Raw genomic sequence first — 18,725 nt, forward strand, 5'->3', positions numbered from 1 at the left:
TCACTTCCTATACCAACACGTGGAACATCTTACTGAACACGCAAGCCCAAAAGGACAAAGAAATCAGTACAAACAACAGTTATCGTCAGAAACGACGACATAACCAAGCTCGCCAACCACAAAAGCCGGCAAGCAAAGGCTTAACACCACTTAAAAGTAAGTCAGACAAACTGACCAACAAAAAAAATGGCGACAACACAAACAACACTGAAACAAACACGTCCGAATGGACAGAAATTCAGCAAAGAAACGAAAATAAACCAAGCTCGCCAACCACAAGGCTCAGGCAAGCAACGGCTCAAAAACATATTGATCTACGTCAGCCAAGTTGGCAACAACAAAAATGGCGACAAGACAAAAACAGCTACTGAAAACACAAGTCCCAAAATGGACAGAATTCAGTAACTACAACAAAAATTCCAGTCAACAAAAGACAAAGGAACGAGTTCACCAACTACAGGAGCCAGCAAGCGGGAAGACAGGTAAAGTGGCCGGCAGGTGTCAACGAAAGACAAAGGAACGAGTTGACCAACTACAGGAGCCAGCAAGCGGGAAGACAGGTAAAGTGGCCGGCAGGTGTCAACAAAAGACAAAGGAACGAGTTGACCAACTACAGGAGCCAGCAAGCGGGAAGACAGGTAAAGTGGCCGGCAGGTGTCAACAAAAGACAAAGGAACGAGTTGACCAACTACAGGAGCCAGCAAGCGGGAAGACAGGTAAAGTGGCCGGCAGGTGTCAACAAAAGACAAAGGAACGAGTTGACCAACTACAGGAGCCAGCAAGCGGGAAGACAGGTAAAGTGGCCGGCAGGTGTCAACAAAAGACAAAGGAACGAGTTGACCAACTACAGGAGCCAGCAAGCGGGAAGACAGGTAAAGTGGCCGGCAGGTGTCAACAAACACCAGAGGAGCGCAAAAACAGACGTCCTACTCTCAAGGACTGAAAAAGACGTATGAGTATATGACCACGTGTTGGTATAGGAAGTGACGTAGTATCCACTAGATGGGAGGTAACTCCCGGGATACTGGTCCGTTACCATGGCTACGTTTGCCTTTTTGGTGATGGGGTTGCTTCCCTTTAATGTGTTAGACGGGTAAGCGTTTTCAGTACCTAGCATCTCAGACTGTGTCAAATGCAATATGTGATTGGGAGTAAGCATATAATCTAAATACATATAGATGTGATATGTTTGGATTAAAAACACGCTCAGAAAGTTAAAACGAAGAGAGGTACAGTAAAGCGTGCTATGAAGCACAGCGCAACCGCTACCGCGCCAAACAGGCGCGTAACTTTCACTGCCTTTTGCACTAGCGGCGGACTACGTTCAGTTTCATTCTGTGAGTTCCACAGCTTGACTAAATGTAGTAATTTCGCCTTATGCGACTTGTTCATTATCCCAGCGAAGCTGGAGGTATCCCACGAACGCTATACTGTAATCGACTTGAGAAATTTTCATATCGATAATACATGATAAAGAAGGATTCTTTGTGCCCGGCTACAGTTGAAGATGGAACTGTTCAACAAAAATTGGGACCATACTACGGTGGGTGCAATTCTGTAGCTTCCAAGTCTATTTGTGTGTGGTTATCCAAGACTATGGATAAAGCTCGCGCAAGAAGATCACGTCACGGTCAAAAGTCTTTGACGTCAATTAATGCATCATGACGTCATGCCTCCCTGTAGTCTTTTTCTCTCGCGGTGTGTGTGTGTGTGTGTGTGTGTGTGTGTGTTCATTTTGTGCACATGTGTTAGTGTGTGTGTGTGTGCATGAGTCTGTACTCGTGTGTGTGTGTGTGTGTGTGTGTAAGAAAGACAGAGAGAGGGAGAAAGAGTGTGTGTGTGTGTGAATGTGTGTGTGTGTGCATGAGTTTGTGTGTATGTTTGTGTGTGTATGAGTGTGTATATATATATATACTAGAGGAATAAATCGCGAGACAGAGACAGACAGCGTGGCGGTTCATCACAATCACCTTTGCAGGCGAAGTCCTGTCAAACGGGATTGAGAATTTTAGAGCTTATTTCTTAGCCCGATATTATCTGTTGTGGCTTCTCAAATGCCAGAACATACAGACAAAAGCCGCTAGACCCCATCACAAACAGAACTCTACAATCCACAGGTTTTTGCCCACACACACACACAAACACAGAGAAGCCGTATATATATGTATATCTATAAATATATAGAGATAGGTGACAGTGTATTTTTCGCGTGGTTATAAATTGATTCGACCTTTTCACTTTGACAGTAAGAACAACTTACGGGTGCAAGGGAAGCGTTCTGGACAGCGCAGTGACATTCTAAAAATAGTAACTTAGAAACGGGAATATGGATTGAAGCCACACGAAGGAAGGGAGATAAACGAAAAACACTGGAGAAGATAAGGAAGAGTTACTTGTAATGGTGAAATGAACACAAAAACCAAAATCGGTTCAGCGCTGCGCGCTGAGAGCACGTGTTGAAATATATCATCGATGATATTGTGTCCGGGGTGTACCGTACTTTCCGGGTGACAAGGCGCTTCGTTATCTAAGACGCACCCCCTTCTTTTAAAAAAAATTGTAATCCAGTCACCCATTGGACGCAGGGGGCCGATAGGGCGCACCAAAATGACCCAGTTTTTGCCATGAGAGGTGGTTCCCCTGTCATATCTGAGAGAGGAAACACTTCCTGCATCGGGGTCAGTGACCGACTTTAACTGAGTGAAAATATGTGTGCTCTGTGTGTGCGGCCAGATCAAAGGCATTGTGATAGCTGGGTGGCCTTGTTAAAAGACACGACCTTCTTCCCAGGGGTCAATGACCCAGTTTTTGCCATGAGAGGTGGTTCCCCTGTCATATCTGAGAGAGGAAACACTTCCTGCATCGGGGTCAGTGACCGGTCAGTGACCGAGTTTAACAGAGTGGAAATCTGTGTGTGCGGCCAGATCAAAGGCAGGGCAGTACCTAGTAGCTGAAACATGCATTATCACAAGTTGTTTGACTGGTACTCAAGCGGTCTCTTTGATTTTTTTCGTATTTCATACACGGATTAGGCGCTTCGTTATACAAGACGCAGGGGTCGAACTCGAGGAAAAAAGTCGCGCCTTATGACCCGGAAAGTACGGTAGCTGAATACGGTGTCCAAATTTGAAAAAGATCCACCGAGAACTTTGGCTTTGGTGTGTCGGTATGGGGGCCCGGGTAGCTCAGGTGGAACCAAAATCGGTTCAGCGCTGCGCGCTGAGAGCACGTGTTGAAATATCTCATCGACCAGATTTTGTGCAGGGTGTATCTGAATATGGACACCAAATTTAAAGCAGATCCATCGAGAACTTTGGCCGTGCATGGTGATCAAACACACACACACACAGACACAAGTCGTATATATAGATGTGTTTGTTTGTAAAGGTGTGTGTGTCCGTCTGTCTATGTGCGTATTTGTTTGTTTGCTTAACGCCCAGCCAACCACGAAAGGCCATAATTATCAGGGCGGTGCTGCTTTGAGATATAACGTGCGCCACACACAAGGCAGAAGTCGCAGCACAGGCTTCATGTCTCACCCAGTCACATTATTCTGACACCGGACCAACCAGTCCTAGCATGCACTAACCCCATAATGCCAGACGCCAGGCGGAGCAGCCACTAGATTGCCAATTTTAAAGTCTTAGGTATGACCCGGCCTGGGTTCTAGCCCACGACCTCCCGATCACGGGGCGGCCACCTTACCACTAGGCCAACCGTGTATGTGCGTACGACTCCGAGTGTGTGTTTTGTGTGTATGAGATTTGTGTGAGTCAATGTGTGTGTGTGTGTGTGTGTCTGTGGGTGTGTGCGTGCGTACATGCATGCGTATGTACATGTGTGTGTGGGTCTGTTTGTATAAGAGAGAAAGAGAGAGAGAAAGAGAGAGAAAGAGAGAGTGGGTGGGTGTGTGTTTGTACGTGTGCGTAAGTGTATGTGTGTTTGTTTGTAAAGGTGTGTATGTCCGTCTGTCTATATGTGCGTATGGGGGTGTGTTTTGTGTGTATGAAGTGTGTGTGAGAGTGAGTGAGTGCGTGTGAGTGAGTGTGTGTGTACGTGTGTAACTTGGGGTGTGTGTGTGCGTGTGTGCGTGTGTGTGTGTGTTTGAGAGGGAGGGAGAGAGAGAGAGAGAGAGAGGTTTGTCTTGTGCCTTGGCGTTGCACATCTACTTAATTGAAGTTATTTTTGCAGATGTTTCAGGGACTGATATTATCCCAGCGAAGCTGGAGGTATCCCGTGAACGCTATACTGTAATCGACTTGAGAAATGTGCATACCGAATAATACATGATAAAGAAGGATTCTTTGTGCCCGGCTACGTGCTACAGGTGGAGATGGAAGTTCACCAAAAATTGGGACCATACTAACAAAAATACGGTGGGTGCAATAGTCGCCCCCATTTTTTCAGCAAACGCCACCCAAGGCCGTTTTGGACGGGTAGAAATTCCGTAGTTTCCAAGTCTATGGATAAAGCTCGCATAAGAAGAATACGTCACGGTCGAAAGTCTTTGACGTCAATTAATGCATCATGACGTCATGCCTCCCTGAAGTCTTTCTCTCTCGCGCAGTGTGTGTGTTTGTGTTCATTTTGTGCACATGTGTTAGTGTTACTGTTTGTGTGTGTGTGTGTGTGTGTGTGTGTGTGTGTGTGTGTGTGTGTGTGTGTGTGCGCACGCGTGCATGAGTCTGTACTCGTATGTGTGTGGTGTGTGTGTGTATTTGTGTGTGTGTGTGTGTGTGTGCGCGCACGCGTGCATGAGTCTGTACTCGTGTGTGTGTAAATGTGTGTGTGGGTATAAGTGTATGTGTGTGCGTGTTTGTGTGTTTGTTTGTAAAGGTGTGTATGTCCGTCTGTCCATATGTGCGTATGGGTGTGTGTTTTGTGTGTATGAAGTTTTTTGTGAGAGTGAGTGAGTGCGTGTTAGTGAGTGTGTGTATGTATGTGTGTGTGACTTGGGGTGTGTGTGTGTGTGTGTGTGTGTGTGTGTGTGTGTGTGTGTGTGTGTGTTTGAGAGAGAGAGAGTGTGTGTGTGTGTGTGAATGTGTGTGTGCATGAGTTTGTGTGTATGTTTGTGTGTGTATGAGTGTGTATAATTATGTGTTTGTTTGTAAAGGTGTGTGTGTCCGACTGTCTATGTGCGTATTTGTCTGTGCGTATGTACAGTGTGTGTGTGTCTGTTTGTATGAGAGAGAAAGAGAGAGAGAAAGAGAGAGAGAGAGAGTGGGTGGGTGTGTGTATGTGTGTGTGTGCGTAAGTGTATGTGTGTGTGTATGTGTGTTTGTTTGTAAAGGTGTTAAAGCCATATGTACTCGATGACTATACACGCTAATTGCTTTACCAACAGCTGGAGACATGCTAAATTAAGTTCCCTGCAAAATATTGTGGTCTAGGACCCCTTCAATGTTGAGATATGTTAATTTTCATTTTGATCTGGATCGTCCTATTTATAGATTTGCCAACAGAGGTAGCGTTGACGCAAGGGAAATAACTCCGCGTCTTTGTTTACATCCAAAGTTTTTGAGACTCTAAAACAAGCTGTAATGCATGTATATGGTCCGCGCATGGCGACATATCGTCATTACATGGTCTTATGGTGCGTTTGACATCGATTATGGGCAAACTACACTTTGTAAACACGGGAGCGCGTACATATGCCTTTAATGTCCGTCTGTCTATATGTGCGTATGGGGGTGTGTTTTGTGTGTATGAAGTGTGTGTGAGAGAGTGAGTGAGTGCGTGTGAGTGAGTGTGTATGTGTGTACGTGTGTGACTTGGGGTGTGTGTGTGTGTGCGTGTGTGTGTGTGTGTGTGTGTGTGTGTGTGTGTGTGTGTATATGTGTGTGTGTGTGTGTTCGTGTGTGTGTGTGTGTTTGAGAGAGAGAAAGAGAAAGAGTAAGAGGGAGGTTTGTCTTTCGCTGGGGTATGCAGTGCCTTGGCGTTGCACATCTACTTAATTACTATTTAGTAATTTACACATATATATTTCAGAGTGGGTGACAAAATGTAGAAAGAATAACAGAGATCCCTCATTAACATGGAGTTTTATGTCAAACGGCGACAAAAAACAGACAGCATAACAGCGATCTCTCATCAACATGGAGTTTTAGGTCAAACGGCGACAAAAAACAGACAGCATAACAGCGATCTCTCATCAACATGGAGTTTTAGGTCAAACGGCGACAAAAAACAGACAGCATAACAGCGATCTCTCATCAACATGGAGTTTTAGGTCAAACGGCTCGTCGCGATATAACCTTCGTGGTTGAAAACGACGTTAAACACCAAATAAAGAAAGAAAGAAAGGTCAAACGGCGCAAAAAATTCCGCGAGATTCTGCACCGGAAACAGACCACGCTGAATCGTTTATTGAATGACACTGACAGCAAAATAATCAGAAAATAAGGCTGCACAGCGTTCCGAGACAGTATTTCTGTCTACAATACATACCAAACTCTCCTGCCATGTTAGTTTCTGTCGAGTTGAAGAGTTGAAGAGCAGCAAATTACGTCAACCAATAACGACTGCGGAGACCTCTCGCTGACTGTCTGCTACACTGTGCACGTGGGTGATGCGAGTTGCAGCCAGAGTGGCCTCCCTTACCAGAGAGGCAGTCCTCAGTAGCATCTTATCAGTGGATATTTCACAAAATTAATACACTACATTTTTTTAGCAACTGCACTTGCACTGATTTTATCCGGCCCCCCCCCCCCCCCCTCTGCATTGATGGAATCTGTGCCCAGCCCCAACCCTGCGTTTCAGAATAATCATAAACACAGAAAGTACTCTGAGTCAGCTATACGTGACCACTAATTTCGCAAAACAAAATTATAATGATCCCATGCCCTGTTTTCCAATTAAAAAGTAGAAGATGGGCCGTTTTTGTCAGACAGACGGCAGTGACTAAAACAATTCTGGGCCATCGAATTATATTTGTTGATATCACTGATAAAATCACAACTTTTAAGCTAATCACAAATATTTTCCATTTCAGTAATAATAATAATAATAATAATGGACATTTATATAGCGCTTCTCCACAGCTCGAAGCGCTTTACAAGTTCAATTTACAAGTTCAATCAAAAACACAACACAAATACAATTTGTCTCAGATGAAAAGGAAAATACTCATCAAACAGCACATATACATAGGCTACTTGCACAAAAATACAAAGAATCAAATTTTTTCGCAGCGGAGCACAGTGCACAGTCAAACAAGTCGCGTAAGGCGAAAATACAATATTTAGTCAAGTAGCTGTCGAACTCACAGAATGAAACTGAACGCAACGCAACGCAGCAAGACCGTATACTCGTAGCATCGTCACTCAACCGCCCGTGGCAAAGGCAGTGCCCGTGGAATTGACAAGAAGAGCGGGGTATTCGTTGCGCTAAGAAGGATAGCACGCTTTTCTGTACCTCTCTTCGCTTTAACTTTCTGAGCGTGTTTTTAATCCAAACATATCATATCTATATATTTTTGGAATCAGGAACCGACAAGGAATAAGATGAAAGTGTTTTTGAATTGATTTCGAAAAAAAAATTTTGATAATAATTTTTATATATTTAATTTTCAGAGCTTATTTTTAATCCGAATATAACATATTTATATGTTTTTGGAATCAGCAAATGATGGAGAATAAGATAAACGTAAATTTGGATCGTTTTATAAATTTTTATTTTTTTTTACAATTTTCAGATTTTTAATGACCAAAGTCATTGATTAATTTTTAAGCCACCAAGCTGAAATGCAATACCGAACCCCGAGCTTCGTCGAAGATTACTTGACCAAAATTTCAACCAATTTGGTTGAAAAATGAGGGCGTGACAGTGCCGCCTCAACTTTCACGAAAAGCCGGATATGACGTCATCAAAGACATTTATCAAAAAAATGAAAAAAACGTTCGGGGATTTCATACCCAGGAACTCTCATGTCAAATTTCATAAAGATCGGTCCAGTAGTTTAGTCTGAATCGCTCTACACACACACACACACACAGACACACAGACACACGCACATACACCACGACCCTCGTTTCGATTCCCCCTCGATGTTAAAATATTTAGTCAAAACTTGACTAAATATAAAAACACGCAAACAAACTCATACAACAGACAATGCTCACAACAAGCACACATGTACAAACACACACCCACACACACACCAGGTCAGTTAAGTACTCATAGAGAACGTTTGGGACAGAGCTAATCGGCGACGAAATCAGTGTTGTTTGAAGAGGTGTGTCTTGATGTTGGTTTTGAAGGAGGGGAGCGACTATTTCGAACATTGTAGGGCAGTTCATTCCAGATGATGGGACCAAAGTGGGACAAATTGCGGAAGCCATGTTGCTCAAGTTACCTGCGATTCTAATTAACAATGCGAACATGGTCGGACGCAGATATTCGATGCTTGCACTTTCGCTCGCTAGCTCTTCGAAAATGCATCATAACTTCCTTATTATTTTTATTTCTGTGACTTAAAACTCGGTACAAAGTATGATACTGTTGTGAAGATTCTAGATATATAAAAATATTACATGAACATTCTTTATTTTGAGGTTGAGCTTGCGTTCTTAGATCAATGTGAACATGGTCGGACGCTGAACCACGATGCTTTCACTTTCGCTCGATAGATCGTCGCAAAATACATCACAACTCCCTTATTTTTTTTATTTCTGTGACTTAAAACTTGGTATAAAGTCAGATAATGTTGTGAAGATACTATATATAAAAAAAAAGTACTTGTACATGCTTTAGTTTGGTAGCGCAAGGTTAGTGCAAAGCCGCGTGCGGCCGCGTGCGGTCGCGTAGTATTTAGTCAGGCTACCAGTAAGTTCGTCACACAGTAGATTCGTCACCGGTCCCGGTAACTTCGCCACAGCCACAGGTAACTTCGCCACAGTAGTCCGAGCGCGGCTGTTATGTAATGGTAATACAACCTTGCACCCCCCCCCCCTCTCTCTCTCTCGCTCTCTCTTTCTCTCTCTCTCCCTCTCTCTCTCCCTCTCTCTCTATTGTTTATTCTCTCTCTCTCTTGTTTATTCTCTCTCTCTCTCTCTCTCTCTCTCTCTCTCTCTCTTTCTCTCTCTCTCTCTCTCGCTCCCTCTCTCAGACTACAGGCTGTTGAGAACTGCTCAATGAGTAGATCTCGGGTTTTAAAATAACAACGCTCGGACTGTGCTGTGTCAGTGAAAACTGCTCAGTTGAGAACTCTCTCTCCCTCTCTCTCTGTCTCTGTCAGTCTCTCTCCCTCTCTCTCTGTCTCTCTCCCTCTCTCTCTGTCTCTTTCTCTCTCTCTCTCTCTCTCTCTCTCTCTCTCTCTCTAAAAAATGTGAATCTTGAATCTCTCCCACAAATCAAACATCTGAAAGCATTTATTATAAGCTCTAAGCATAAACAGCCGCCCACCCTGCCGGTAACTTCGTCACCCGTGACGAATCTACCGTGTGACGAACTTACTGGTAGCCTTTAGTCAGACCCCGTGCATATGTGCACACCGTCAGCGCGATCTGACAGAGTACTGTGTGACCACGCTTGACCACACGCGTTGTTGTTCTCGGTATCTTCAAGGTATTTTCTCACGTTGTGCGAAGTTTTAAGGCTGGAGTTCACACCTGAGGCCATATTTCAAAGTGGTTAGGCAGTTTTAAAGGTTTGTTTTTATGTTAGTTCAGTGTTTTGTTTATCAGGAAAAAACAAAATGAATAGAGCTTGTCGCGCAAAATTTTGAGATAGCGACTGAAGTTTGAGCATAGGTATGAGATTTTTTCACGCAAACCCTACTGAAGAAATTGTGATATTGTATTGTGAATATGTTAACAAAAAAACAATCGGATGATCAGAAACTGAAGAAGAGAAATAGGGAAGCAAAATAGAACATCAAACATAGTGATTTTACAGGTGAATTTGGAAAAAAAACCTTATGTATCCATTTTTGAAGCCCAATTTGAAGCATGGAACACAGTCAAACATAAATTAAAAGTGTTAAAGTGGTTACAGTGTTCAGAAATAGTGTTAAATAACAAGTTGAGTTATCCCTCTTCACAAATTTTAAGAGAAATACACCTCTTGTCGCGCAAAATTTTGAACTGTGATGCTTTTACTACCCCCACCCCCTACTCATTTTTCAGAAAAGAGTGCATATTATCTTCCAAATAGACAAGCAAGGTAGTCAGATGATCAAAACTTCAGAACAAAAATAGGGAAGCAAAATAGAACATGCAACATAGTGATTTAACTGGTGAATTCAGAAAAAAACCACTTTTTTACTCATTTTATTAGCTGAATTTAAAGCTTGGAAGACATAAATAAATAAATTAAAAGTGCAAAACTGGTTACAGTGTTCAGAAATAGTGTTAGATACCAAGTTGAGTTATCCCTCTTCATCACAGTTAAAAGAAACGCACCTCTTGTTGCGCAAAATCTTGAACTGTGATGCTTTTACTACCCCTACCCCCTACCCATTCTTCAGAAAAGAGTGCATATTATCTTCCAAATAGAAAGGCAAGGTAATCAGATGATCAAAAACTTCAGAACAGAAATAGGGAAGCAAAAAAGAACACCCAACAGAGTGATTTAGCTGTTGAATTCAGAAAAAAACCACTTGTTTACTCATTTTATAAGCTGAATTTAAAGCTTGGATGACAGAAAAAAATAAATTAAAAGTGCTAAAGTGGTTACAGTGTTCAGAAATAGTGTTAGATACCAAGTTGAGTTATCCCTCTTCATCACAGTTAAAAGAAACGCACCTCTTGTCGCGCAAAATCTTGAACTGTGATGGTTTTACTACCCCTACCCCCTACCCATTCTTCAGAAAAGAGTGCATATTATCTTCCAAATAGAAAGGCAAGGTAATCAGATGATCAAAAACTTCAGAACAGAAATAGGGAAGCAAAAAAGAACACCCAACAGAGTGATTTAGCTGTTGAATTCAGAAAAAACCCACTTGTTTACTCATTTTATAAGCTGAATTTAAAGCTTGGATGACAGAAAAAAATAAATTAAAAGTGCTAAAGTGGTTACAGTGTTCAGAAATAGTGTTAGATACCAAGTTGAGTTATCCCTCTTCATCACAGTTAAAAGAAACACACCTCTTGTCGCGCAAAATCTTGAATTGTGATGCTTTTACTACCCCTACCCCCTACCCATTCTTCAGAAAAGAGTGCATATTATCTTCCAAATAGAAAGGCAAGGTAATCAGATGATCAAAAACTTCAGAACAGAAATAGGGAAGCAAAAAAGAACACCCAACAGAGTGATTTAGCTGTTGAATTCAGAAAAAACCCACTTGTTTACTCATTTTATAAGCTGAATTTAAAACTTGGATGACAGAAAAAAATAAATTAACAGTGCTAAAGTGGTTACAGTGTTCAGAAATAGTGTTAGATACCAAGTTTAGTTATCCCTCTTCATCACAGTTAAAAGAAACACACCTCTTGTCGCGCAAAATCTTGAACTGTGATGCTTTTACTTTCCCCACCCCCTACCCATTTTTCAGAAAACTTCAAAAGAGTGCATATTGTCTTCCAAATAGAAAAGCAAGGTAGTCAGATGATCAAAAACTTCAGAACAGAAATAGGGAAGCAAAATAGAACATCCAACATAGTAATTTAACTGTTGAATTCAGAAAAAAACTCTTTTTTACTCATTTTATTAGCTGAATTTAAAGCTTGGAAGACAGAAAAAAAATTAAAAGTGCTAATGTGGTTACAGTGTTCAGAAATAGTGTTAGATACCAAGTTCAGTTATCCCTTTTCATCACAGTTTAAAGAAACACACCTCTTGTCGCGCAAAATCTTGAACTTTGATGCTTTTACTACCCCCACCCCCTACCTATTTTTCAGAAAAGAGTGCATATTATCTTACAAATAGGAAAGAAAGGTAATCAGATGATCAAAAACTTAAGATAAATAGGGAAGCAAAATAGAATATCCAACATAGTGATTTAATTTTAACTGTTGAATTAAAAAAACACCTTTTTTTCTCATTTTTTGAAGCTGAATTAGAAGTTTGGAATTCCTCCGAAAGCGGCGTATGGCTGCCTAAATGGCGGGGTAAAAACGGTCATACACCTAAAAATCCACTCGTGCTAAAAACATGAGTGAACGTGGGAGTTTAAGCCCATGAACGAAGAAGAAGAGGAGGAGAAGAAGAAGAAGTTTGGAAGACAGAAAAAATAAATTAAAAGTGCTAAAGTGGTTACAGTGGTTACAGTGTTCAGAAATAGTGTTAGAAACCAAGTTGAGTTGTCGCTCTTTATCACAGTTAAAAGAAACACACCTCTTGTCGCGCACAATCTTGAACTGTGATCCTTTTACTACCCCTGCCCCCTACCCATTTGAACACAAAAGAGTGTATATTCTCTTCCAATTAGAAAAATAAGTAATTTGCAACTGGACATTTTTAAAATACATATTTTCTGTCAGTCCAAGGATTGCTTAGTCCATTAAAAACAAACAGACTAGGATTTAGCGCACCCATTTTAAGAAAAAGTTAACATGATAATTGATATATAAATATATATATATCAGACTTTTTTTTATGCAATTACTACTGAAGATTCCAGACCAGGTAAAACAATCATTTTATATTCTTTGTCACATTTTTTACTTTTTTTTTTTTATAAATTTATCTATAGCGAGTCTTGTCTCTTTGTGTCATTTACTTATTTTGAAGAATTCTATCCTGGCAAAAAAAATTAAAAATCCCTACCTACCTACCCTATTTTGTTTACCCATGTTATTAGAAACAGACAATTTATTTTTTATTGGCCTAAAGATCTTGAAACATTTGTTTTAATAGAGAAATAACAAGTACAGCCCTTAGCTGTGTCACTCGAATTTCTTTGTCAGGCTGAAACTTAGCTGTTGCGATGAAGTCTGCTGTGTGTGTCTGGGTCCAAAGCAACTTTCACATTCTCATCTACACATTCTCATCTACACACTCACGTTACTCACACAATTATACAATTCTACCCACAGAGGCGTTCGGGGATGGGGGTCTCGCACTCGGGCGAATCACACCACAAAATACAAAGAAAAAGGTACACAGATTTTTCTATTGAACCAAAAGGCAAATTAAATCATGAATAAATCAATCAAGCAAAACTTCCACACAATGACACATTCACTCTCGGTTCACACTGCGATCGAAAGCGAAAGGAGCCGGATTTCTGTCACATCCAATCATGTCGGACTTGTTTTTAGAACACGCGCGACCTCAAACTAAAGCATTTACATGTCATATTTTTTGTTGTTCTAGTATCTACACAGTATTTTCTCACGTTGTACCAAGTGTGAAGCCATATAAATAAAAATAAGGCCGTTGTGATGCATTTTCGAAGAGGTAGAGAGCGAAAGTTAGCACCGGATGTTTGTCACAACCGATCATAATCATATATGTTCTGCGCGAACTTAGAATCTGGTTTCATTCTAGAATGGACCGGGTCCAGGTTGGAATTCTAACCCTGCGCAAGTACAGGGGTGCCATTCTAGAATGAAACCATGCGTGAAGCATCGCGAGAGTGAATAAAGGGGGCCGTAATGTTTGTAGGTAAGACAGAGTTGTCTTCCCTTGAATTATCTCCACCTGCACCTTCCCTTTGATAAAATGGGGCTGATTTGTCTACCCCTGTGTCAAGGAAGTTGACACTCCTGAGTACGCAATAAACAAAGGCAGACCATAGCAAGGGGGACTACCAGGGCGGTAATGTTTGCAGGGCAGTTGTTTTTGTGATGAGAGCCGGTTGCGGCCGCTTGCAATGTCAGCGCTGTCTCCCTCTCGGAAATGTCCGGTTTTTTGACAATTTTTTTGACAGACAGACAGACACTGAGACGGTCAGACCGACTAACCGACAGACAGACCAACAGTTTTATAATATTATGGGAAAACATTGAAAGCAATTCATAGTAGTAGTACTACCACAACAAATACTCTCAAAGGGGAATTCCATGCCTAAAAGTTTGACAGTTTTTATTTAATCTATCAGAATCCCTACCTTCCAAACTGTGATATGCCCACGTTTCAAACTCTTCATGTATATGAATAAGATTAAAAGTTACAAGCGAGATCGGCAAAACACTGTCAGTCCGGAAATTTCCGTTCGTAGCGATCAGTGCTGAGTGTCTCTCAAAATCGTAATCACTTTCAGAACATCACAATCCCAATTCACGATGTCTTTGAGTAAAGTGTAAAAAACCCGAGAAAAAAAACCCAACCAAACACACAAAAAACAAAAACAAACAGAAAATCCAGTTACAAGCGAGATCGGCAAAACACTGTCAGTCCGGAAATTTCCGTTCGTAGCGATCAGTGCTGAGTGTCTCTCAAAATCGTAATCACTTTCAGAACATCACAATCCCAATTCACGATGTCTTTGAGTAAAGTGTAAAAAACCCGAAAAAAAAAACCCAACCAAACACACAAAAAACAAAAACAAACAGAAAATCCACATTTGTGGCTTTGGATGTGTGATAGTCTAACTGAAATGACTATTCCAACTTGGACCCAAATTCCAACCTTGCGCACGGCCGATTCTAGAATGGACCAGCAACAAGGGTTTCATTCTAGAATGGCACCCCTGTACTTGCGCAGGGTTAGAATTCCAACCTGGACCCGGTCCATTCTAGAATGAAACCGGATTCTAAGAACGCGCAGAACATATATACGACTTGTTTTTGGCTCACGTAAATGTAGCCTATGCGATGCTAAACTTTGTCTGTCTGTGAGTGCGTGCGTGCGTGTGTGATAGAAACTTTAACATTTGACTGAACACCGAAATACTCATTTTACTTGGTTATTATTCAAGCAACAGCTTCAAAGTATTGAAGCAATGATCAACATTTCGTCGGCACGTATGTAGTTAAAGTGTGTATCCAAAGAAAACGGGTGGTGGGGGGTTTTGGGGGGGTAAAAACAGCTGACTGGTTTGTGTCGTGTGTGGTATGTAGACCAGGTCAGGGGTCAAGGTTAGGTCAGATCGCGTGAAGGATTGTGGTATAGATACAGTTATCACCAAGCTGCAGTTCGCCGATTCGGAGAAGACGACTCATGATTTCACATTGTTCGGTTTCGTAGCTCCAGAAAAATAGATAAAGAAGATACCAAAGGAGATTTCCTACAGGTTAATCTGCACAGCGTGTTTCCAGTGTCTGCGCGAGGAAGCGCGGTCGAAAGCGCAGTGTCGATCTGGCCATCTGGCAGTCGTGTCCCCGTAAGTAGGCTACAGACAGACAGATCTAGATCTAGTGTCTCGCACTCTTGCACCGTATCACTTATGCTTACTGTTTCTTTCTTTCTTTATTTGGTGTTTAACGTCGTTTTCAACCGTTCAAGGTTATATCGCGACGGTATGCTTACTGTGTGTGTGTATGTGTGACAGAGTGATTGAGTTTGTGTTACTGTTTGTCGATTTCTTACGTGAGCCGTGAAGGCTTCGCCTCTTGTTAGAATATGCGCGACCTCAAACTAAAGCATTTACATGTCATATTTTTGTTGATCTGGTTTTTGTCCTTGATTGTTGAGACACACATGAGTTTCTGGCTTGTAACTTGTGTGTTTTACATGTTCTGTTTGGCTAAAATGTTCTCTTTTGCACATTGTGGTGGGGGTTTCCATTCATGATTGAATCACTGTGCTCAATGAATGAATGTTGTTAAAACACACTTGTCTTGTGCCTTTACTATCATGTGGTGTTTTTGTGCATTCTGGTAACATTTTTGTGAGGGGTGTAAATGTGTGACTGCCAGGTTGGACGTGTGCCGTCTTTGTACAATTTAGGTGATTCTCGGTACAATTTACATTTCAACATGCTTTCAGTGTTGTTGCCAGGCCTCGGTCTTCGGTCTCTGACGCATTCCTTTCTGATTTGACGCATTGGACCTAGCCTTGTCCGGTCGATAGACCGATTTTTTTACGTTTTGGTGGTCAACTGACCGATACATATTCGTACAATTAGGCGGACAAGGTCTGCAATGAATGGAATGGGAGTTGCAAAGTCGGAAAACAAACCCCGATCAAAATGCTCATGTTCGCTACGAGTAAAAATGCACTCGGTGCCGAGTCCGTGTTTGTCGTCATTGACACTCGAGGCTGCGTTTACGAAAATACCCGATCCAGCCGGTGTACCTATTTACCGAAAACGGCGCAAACAGCGGAAAGTTCATCAATATGTTCTCAAACAGCGGAAAGTTCTACGGCATGGTAATGCAAAGATCAGGCAGGATCCCTACATTCGCACATCGGGCACTGTATTGGAAAGGGTAGGCCAGGAATATCAGGCTCTTTCTCCTCGCAAAGTTTATGAACAATTAAAACTAGGAAGCGACATCAAAGCAATGTCAAAGGACTTGAAACAGGTTCAGAATAAGAAGGAAAGGGAAAAACGCGAATACAGGGCCGGACTACCGGGGGGGGGGGGGGGGGGGGGGGGGGGGGGGGGTTATGGGGGTTGCGCAACCCCCCCCCCCCCCCCCCTAGCCTAAACATGTACCTCACTTATTTAAAACATTTTTTATTACACCCCTGGTATAGGGGTGTGTATAGGATTCGGTCGATGTGTTTGTATATATATATTTATATACTAGATGATTACCCGCTTCGCCGGGAAGAAGTAGAGCCGAATACCCGGCTGTCACCGGGGACCCGGCTTTGCCGGCGCACGAAGGAAGGGAGATCTAAAAATAGTAACGTGCAGTGACCTTCTAAATATAGTAACGTACAAACGGGAATAATAATAATAATAATAACGATTACTTATATAGCGCGTAAACCTCGTGGTGACGAGCCCAGAGCGCTTTACACTTACACTATCATAATACAAACAAGGAAAGAGAACTAAATCCGAATAAAATATGGATTGACGCCACACGAAGGAAGGGAGATAAACGCAAAACACTGGAGAAGATAAGGAAGAGTTACTGGGAATGGTGAAATAAACAGAAAAACGAAAATCGGTTCAGCGCTGCGCGCTGAGATCACGTGTTGAAATATCTCGTCGATCAGGTTGTGTCCGGGGTCTCTGTGAATAAGCCCACCAAGTTTGAAGCAGATCCATCGAGAACTTTGGCCGTGCATCGCGAAGACACAGACACACAGACACAAGTCGTATATATATATATAGATTTACTCATTTTCCTTAAATAACATGTGATAACATTACTTCATAGCTAAGCACATGATTTTACCTATGGCACAACACAAATCTCTAGCCTTCCTCTCTGAGATGCGTTTGAAGACAGACTGTTAAAAGAGAATAAATGTATACATGATAGAATAATGATGTATGAATTGAAGAAATGTATAAGAACACAAGAATGTATGAATGACAAAGAACAAATGTTTATTTTTGAATGTTTTATGTATGTTTTATTACGGACACAAAAGCTCAGCAATGCAATTTCTCTTTTAGAGATTAATAAAGTTTATTGTATTGTATTGTATTGTATTGTTTGTTTGTTTGTTTGTGTGTTTGTGTGTTTGTGTTCGCATATAGATCTCAAGAATGAACGGACAGATCGTCACCAAACTTGGTGAACAGGTTCTATACATTCCTGAGACGGTCCTTACAAAAATTGGGACCAGTCAAACACACGGTTAGGGAGTTATTGGTGGATTAAGATTCTACAAGGACTTATAGAGGGACATATTAATGGTCAAAGGGAAATAACCTTCTCAGTTGGTGGCAGTGAGAATGGTTATTTCCCTTTGACCAACGGGGGTGTTTTTCCTACCTCGGAGGAATTTCTTGTTATTGTTTATTTTATGCCGTTCCATGCAAGGAGCGACCATTTTCCTATCTCAGAATATGACCTTACCATCAGCTTCGCCCCCTGACCCCCCTGAGAACATCCCCCTGGACCACCACTGGCAACCCCCCCCCCCCCCCCTCCTCTTAGCCTAGTCCGGCCCTGGAATAGCCTGAAAATGTTGCCCCAAAAAAGATGCTAAAAGTAGCAACAAAGTTGTAATTTTTTTTTTTTTACCTATTGCTTTTTTAAAGCCAGGGCATTTGGACCTATTGGTGTTTTTTTTAGGGAGGTCCAAATGAACTATTGTCTTCTTAGGCTGGCAACAACACTGTGCTTTGCATTTCAAAATTACATAAAACAGTGCAGTTCAGTGTTGAAAAAAAGTTTGTTTTTTGATTATGTGTGAAATAAGGCTGATTTCTTGTTTTTGTGTGTGTGCATGTATTTAGTTCTTGTGGTCACGTGGTGATTAATCTAACGACTTCTGCAGTTTTGCACGTTGTCGACATGCTTTTTGGTGCAAACTTATGGTTTTGTGAGCAAAATCTTATGGTGAGAGTCCACAAGAGCTTGACAGGTATGGCACTAGAAAGACAGAACATTTTCCTCTTCCGGCAATCATGTGGAGAGTTCGATAGTGGGTGCCTTAATTAATTTGCCTCAAGATGTTTGATCTGGACGAAAAGATTTTTTTTTCATTCCGGGTCACTGACCACCAAGCTAGCTATCGCAGTTTCAAGAAGGCTGATGTATCATTACATATGTTTTATGACGAGAATCGCCAGTAGCACCAGGTTATACTTATGATATGTGTCATTAAGGCAACTGCATATGCCGTACCGCTGTCTGGGGAGGACAGTACTGGAGGCACCTGCTGTGTGTTGGCCAGAATGTTGCCCTCAACGCAACAAGGAAGAAGAATACAAATCATAGATGTTAAGTCTCTTGACCAGACATACACCAAGAGTATGTTTTTTCATGATG

General features: G+C 41.7%; 2 protein-coding genes across 6 annotated transcripts in view; one reads left to right on the forward strand and one right to left on the reverse strand.

Moving 5' to 3' along the window:
- Positions 1-6,585, reverse strand: part of LOC138947867 (bifunctional purine biosynthesis protein ATIC-like) — a 71,659-nt gene extending 65,074 nt beyond the window's left edge. Inside the window, exon 1 of the mRNA XM_070319426.1 lies at positions 6,448-6,585. Within this exon, the coding sequence (XP_070175527.1) occupies positions 6,448-6,463 (16 nt within the window). The 5' untranslated portion in view covers positions 6,464-6,585. The remainder of the gene's footprint in view (positions 1-6,447) is intronic.
- Positions 6,586-8,810: 2,225 nt separating this feature from the next.
- The window catches only part of LOC138947868 (solute carrier family 49 member 4-like), a 63,828-nt gene continuing 53,913 nt past the window's right edge, over positions 8,811-18,725 (forward strand). For 3 of the 5 annotated variants that reach the window (XM_070319427.1, XM_070319430.1, XM_070319431.1), the window contains exon 1: positions 8,811-8,881. The gene's annotated coding sequence lies outside the window, so the exon portion shown is untranslated. Of the gene's footprint in view, positions 8,924-9,489; positions 9,565-18,725 lie in introns of those variants that run through there. The other 2 variants (XM_070319428.1, XM_070319429.1) reach the window with 2 other exon arrangements.

The sequence above is a fragment of the Littorina saxatilis genome, linkage group LG14 (genome assembly GCF_037325665.1).
Source record: "Littorina saxatilis isolate snail1 linkage group LG14, US_GU_Lsax_2.0, whole genome shotgun sequence".
NCBI lineage: Eukaryota > Metazoa > Mollusca > Gastropoda > Littorinimorpha > Littorinidae > Littorina > Littorina saxatilis.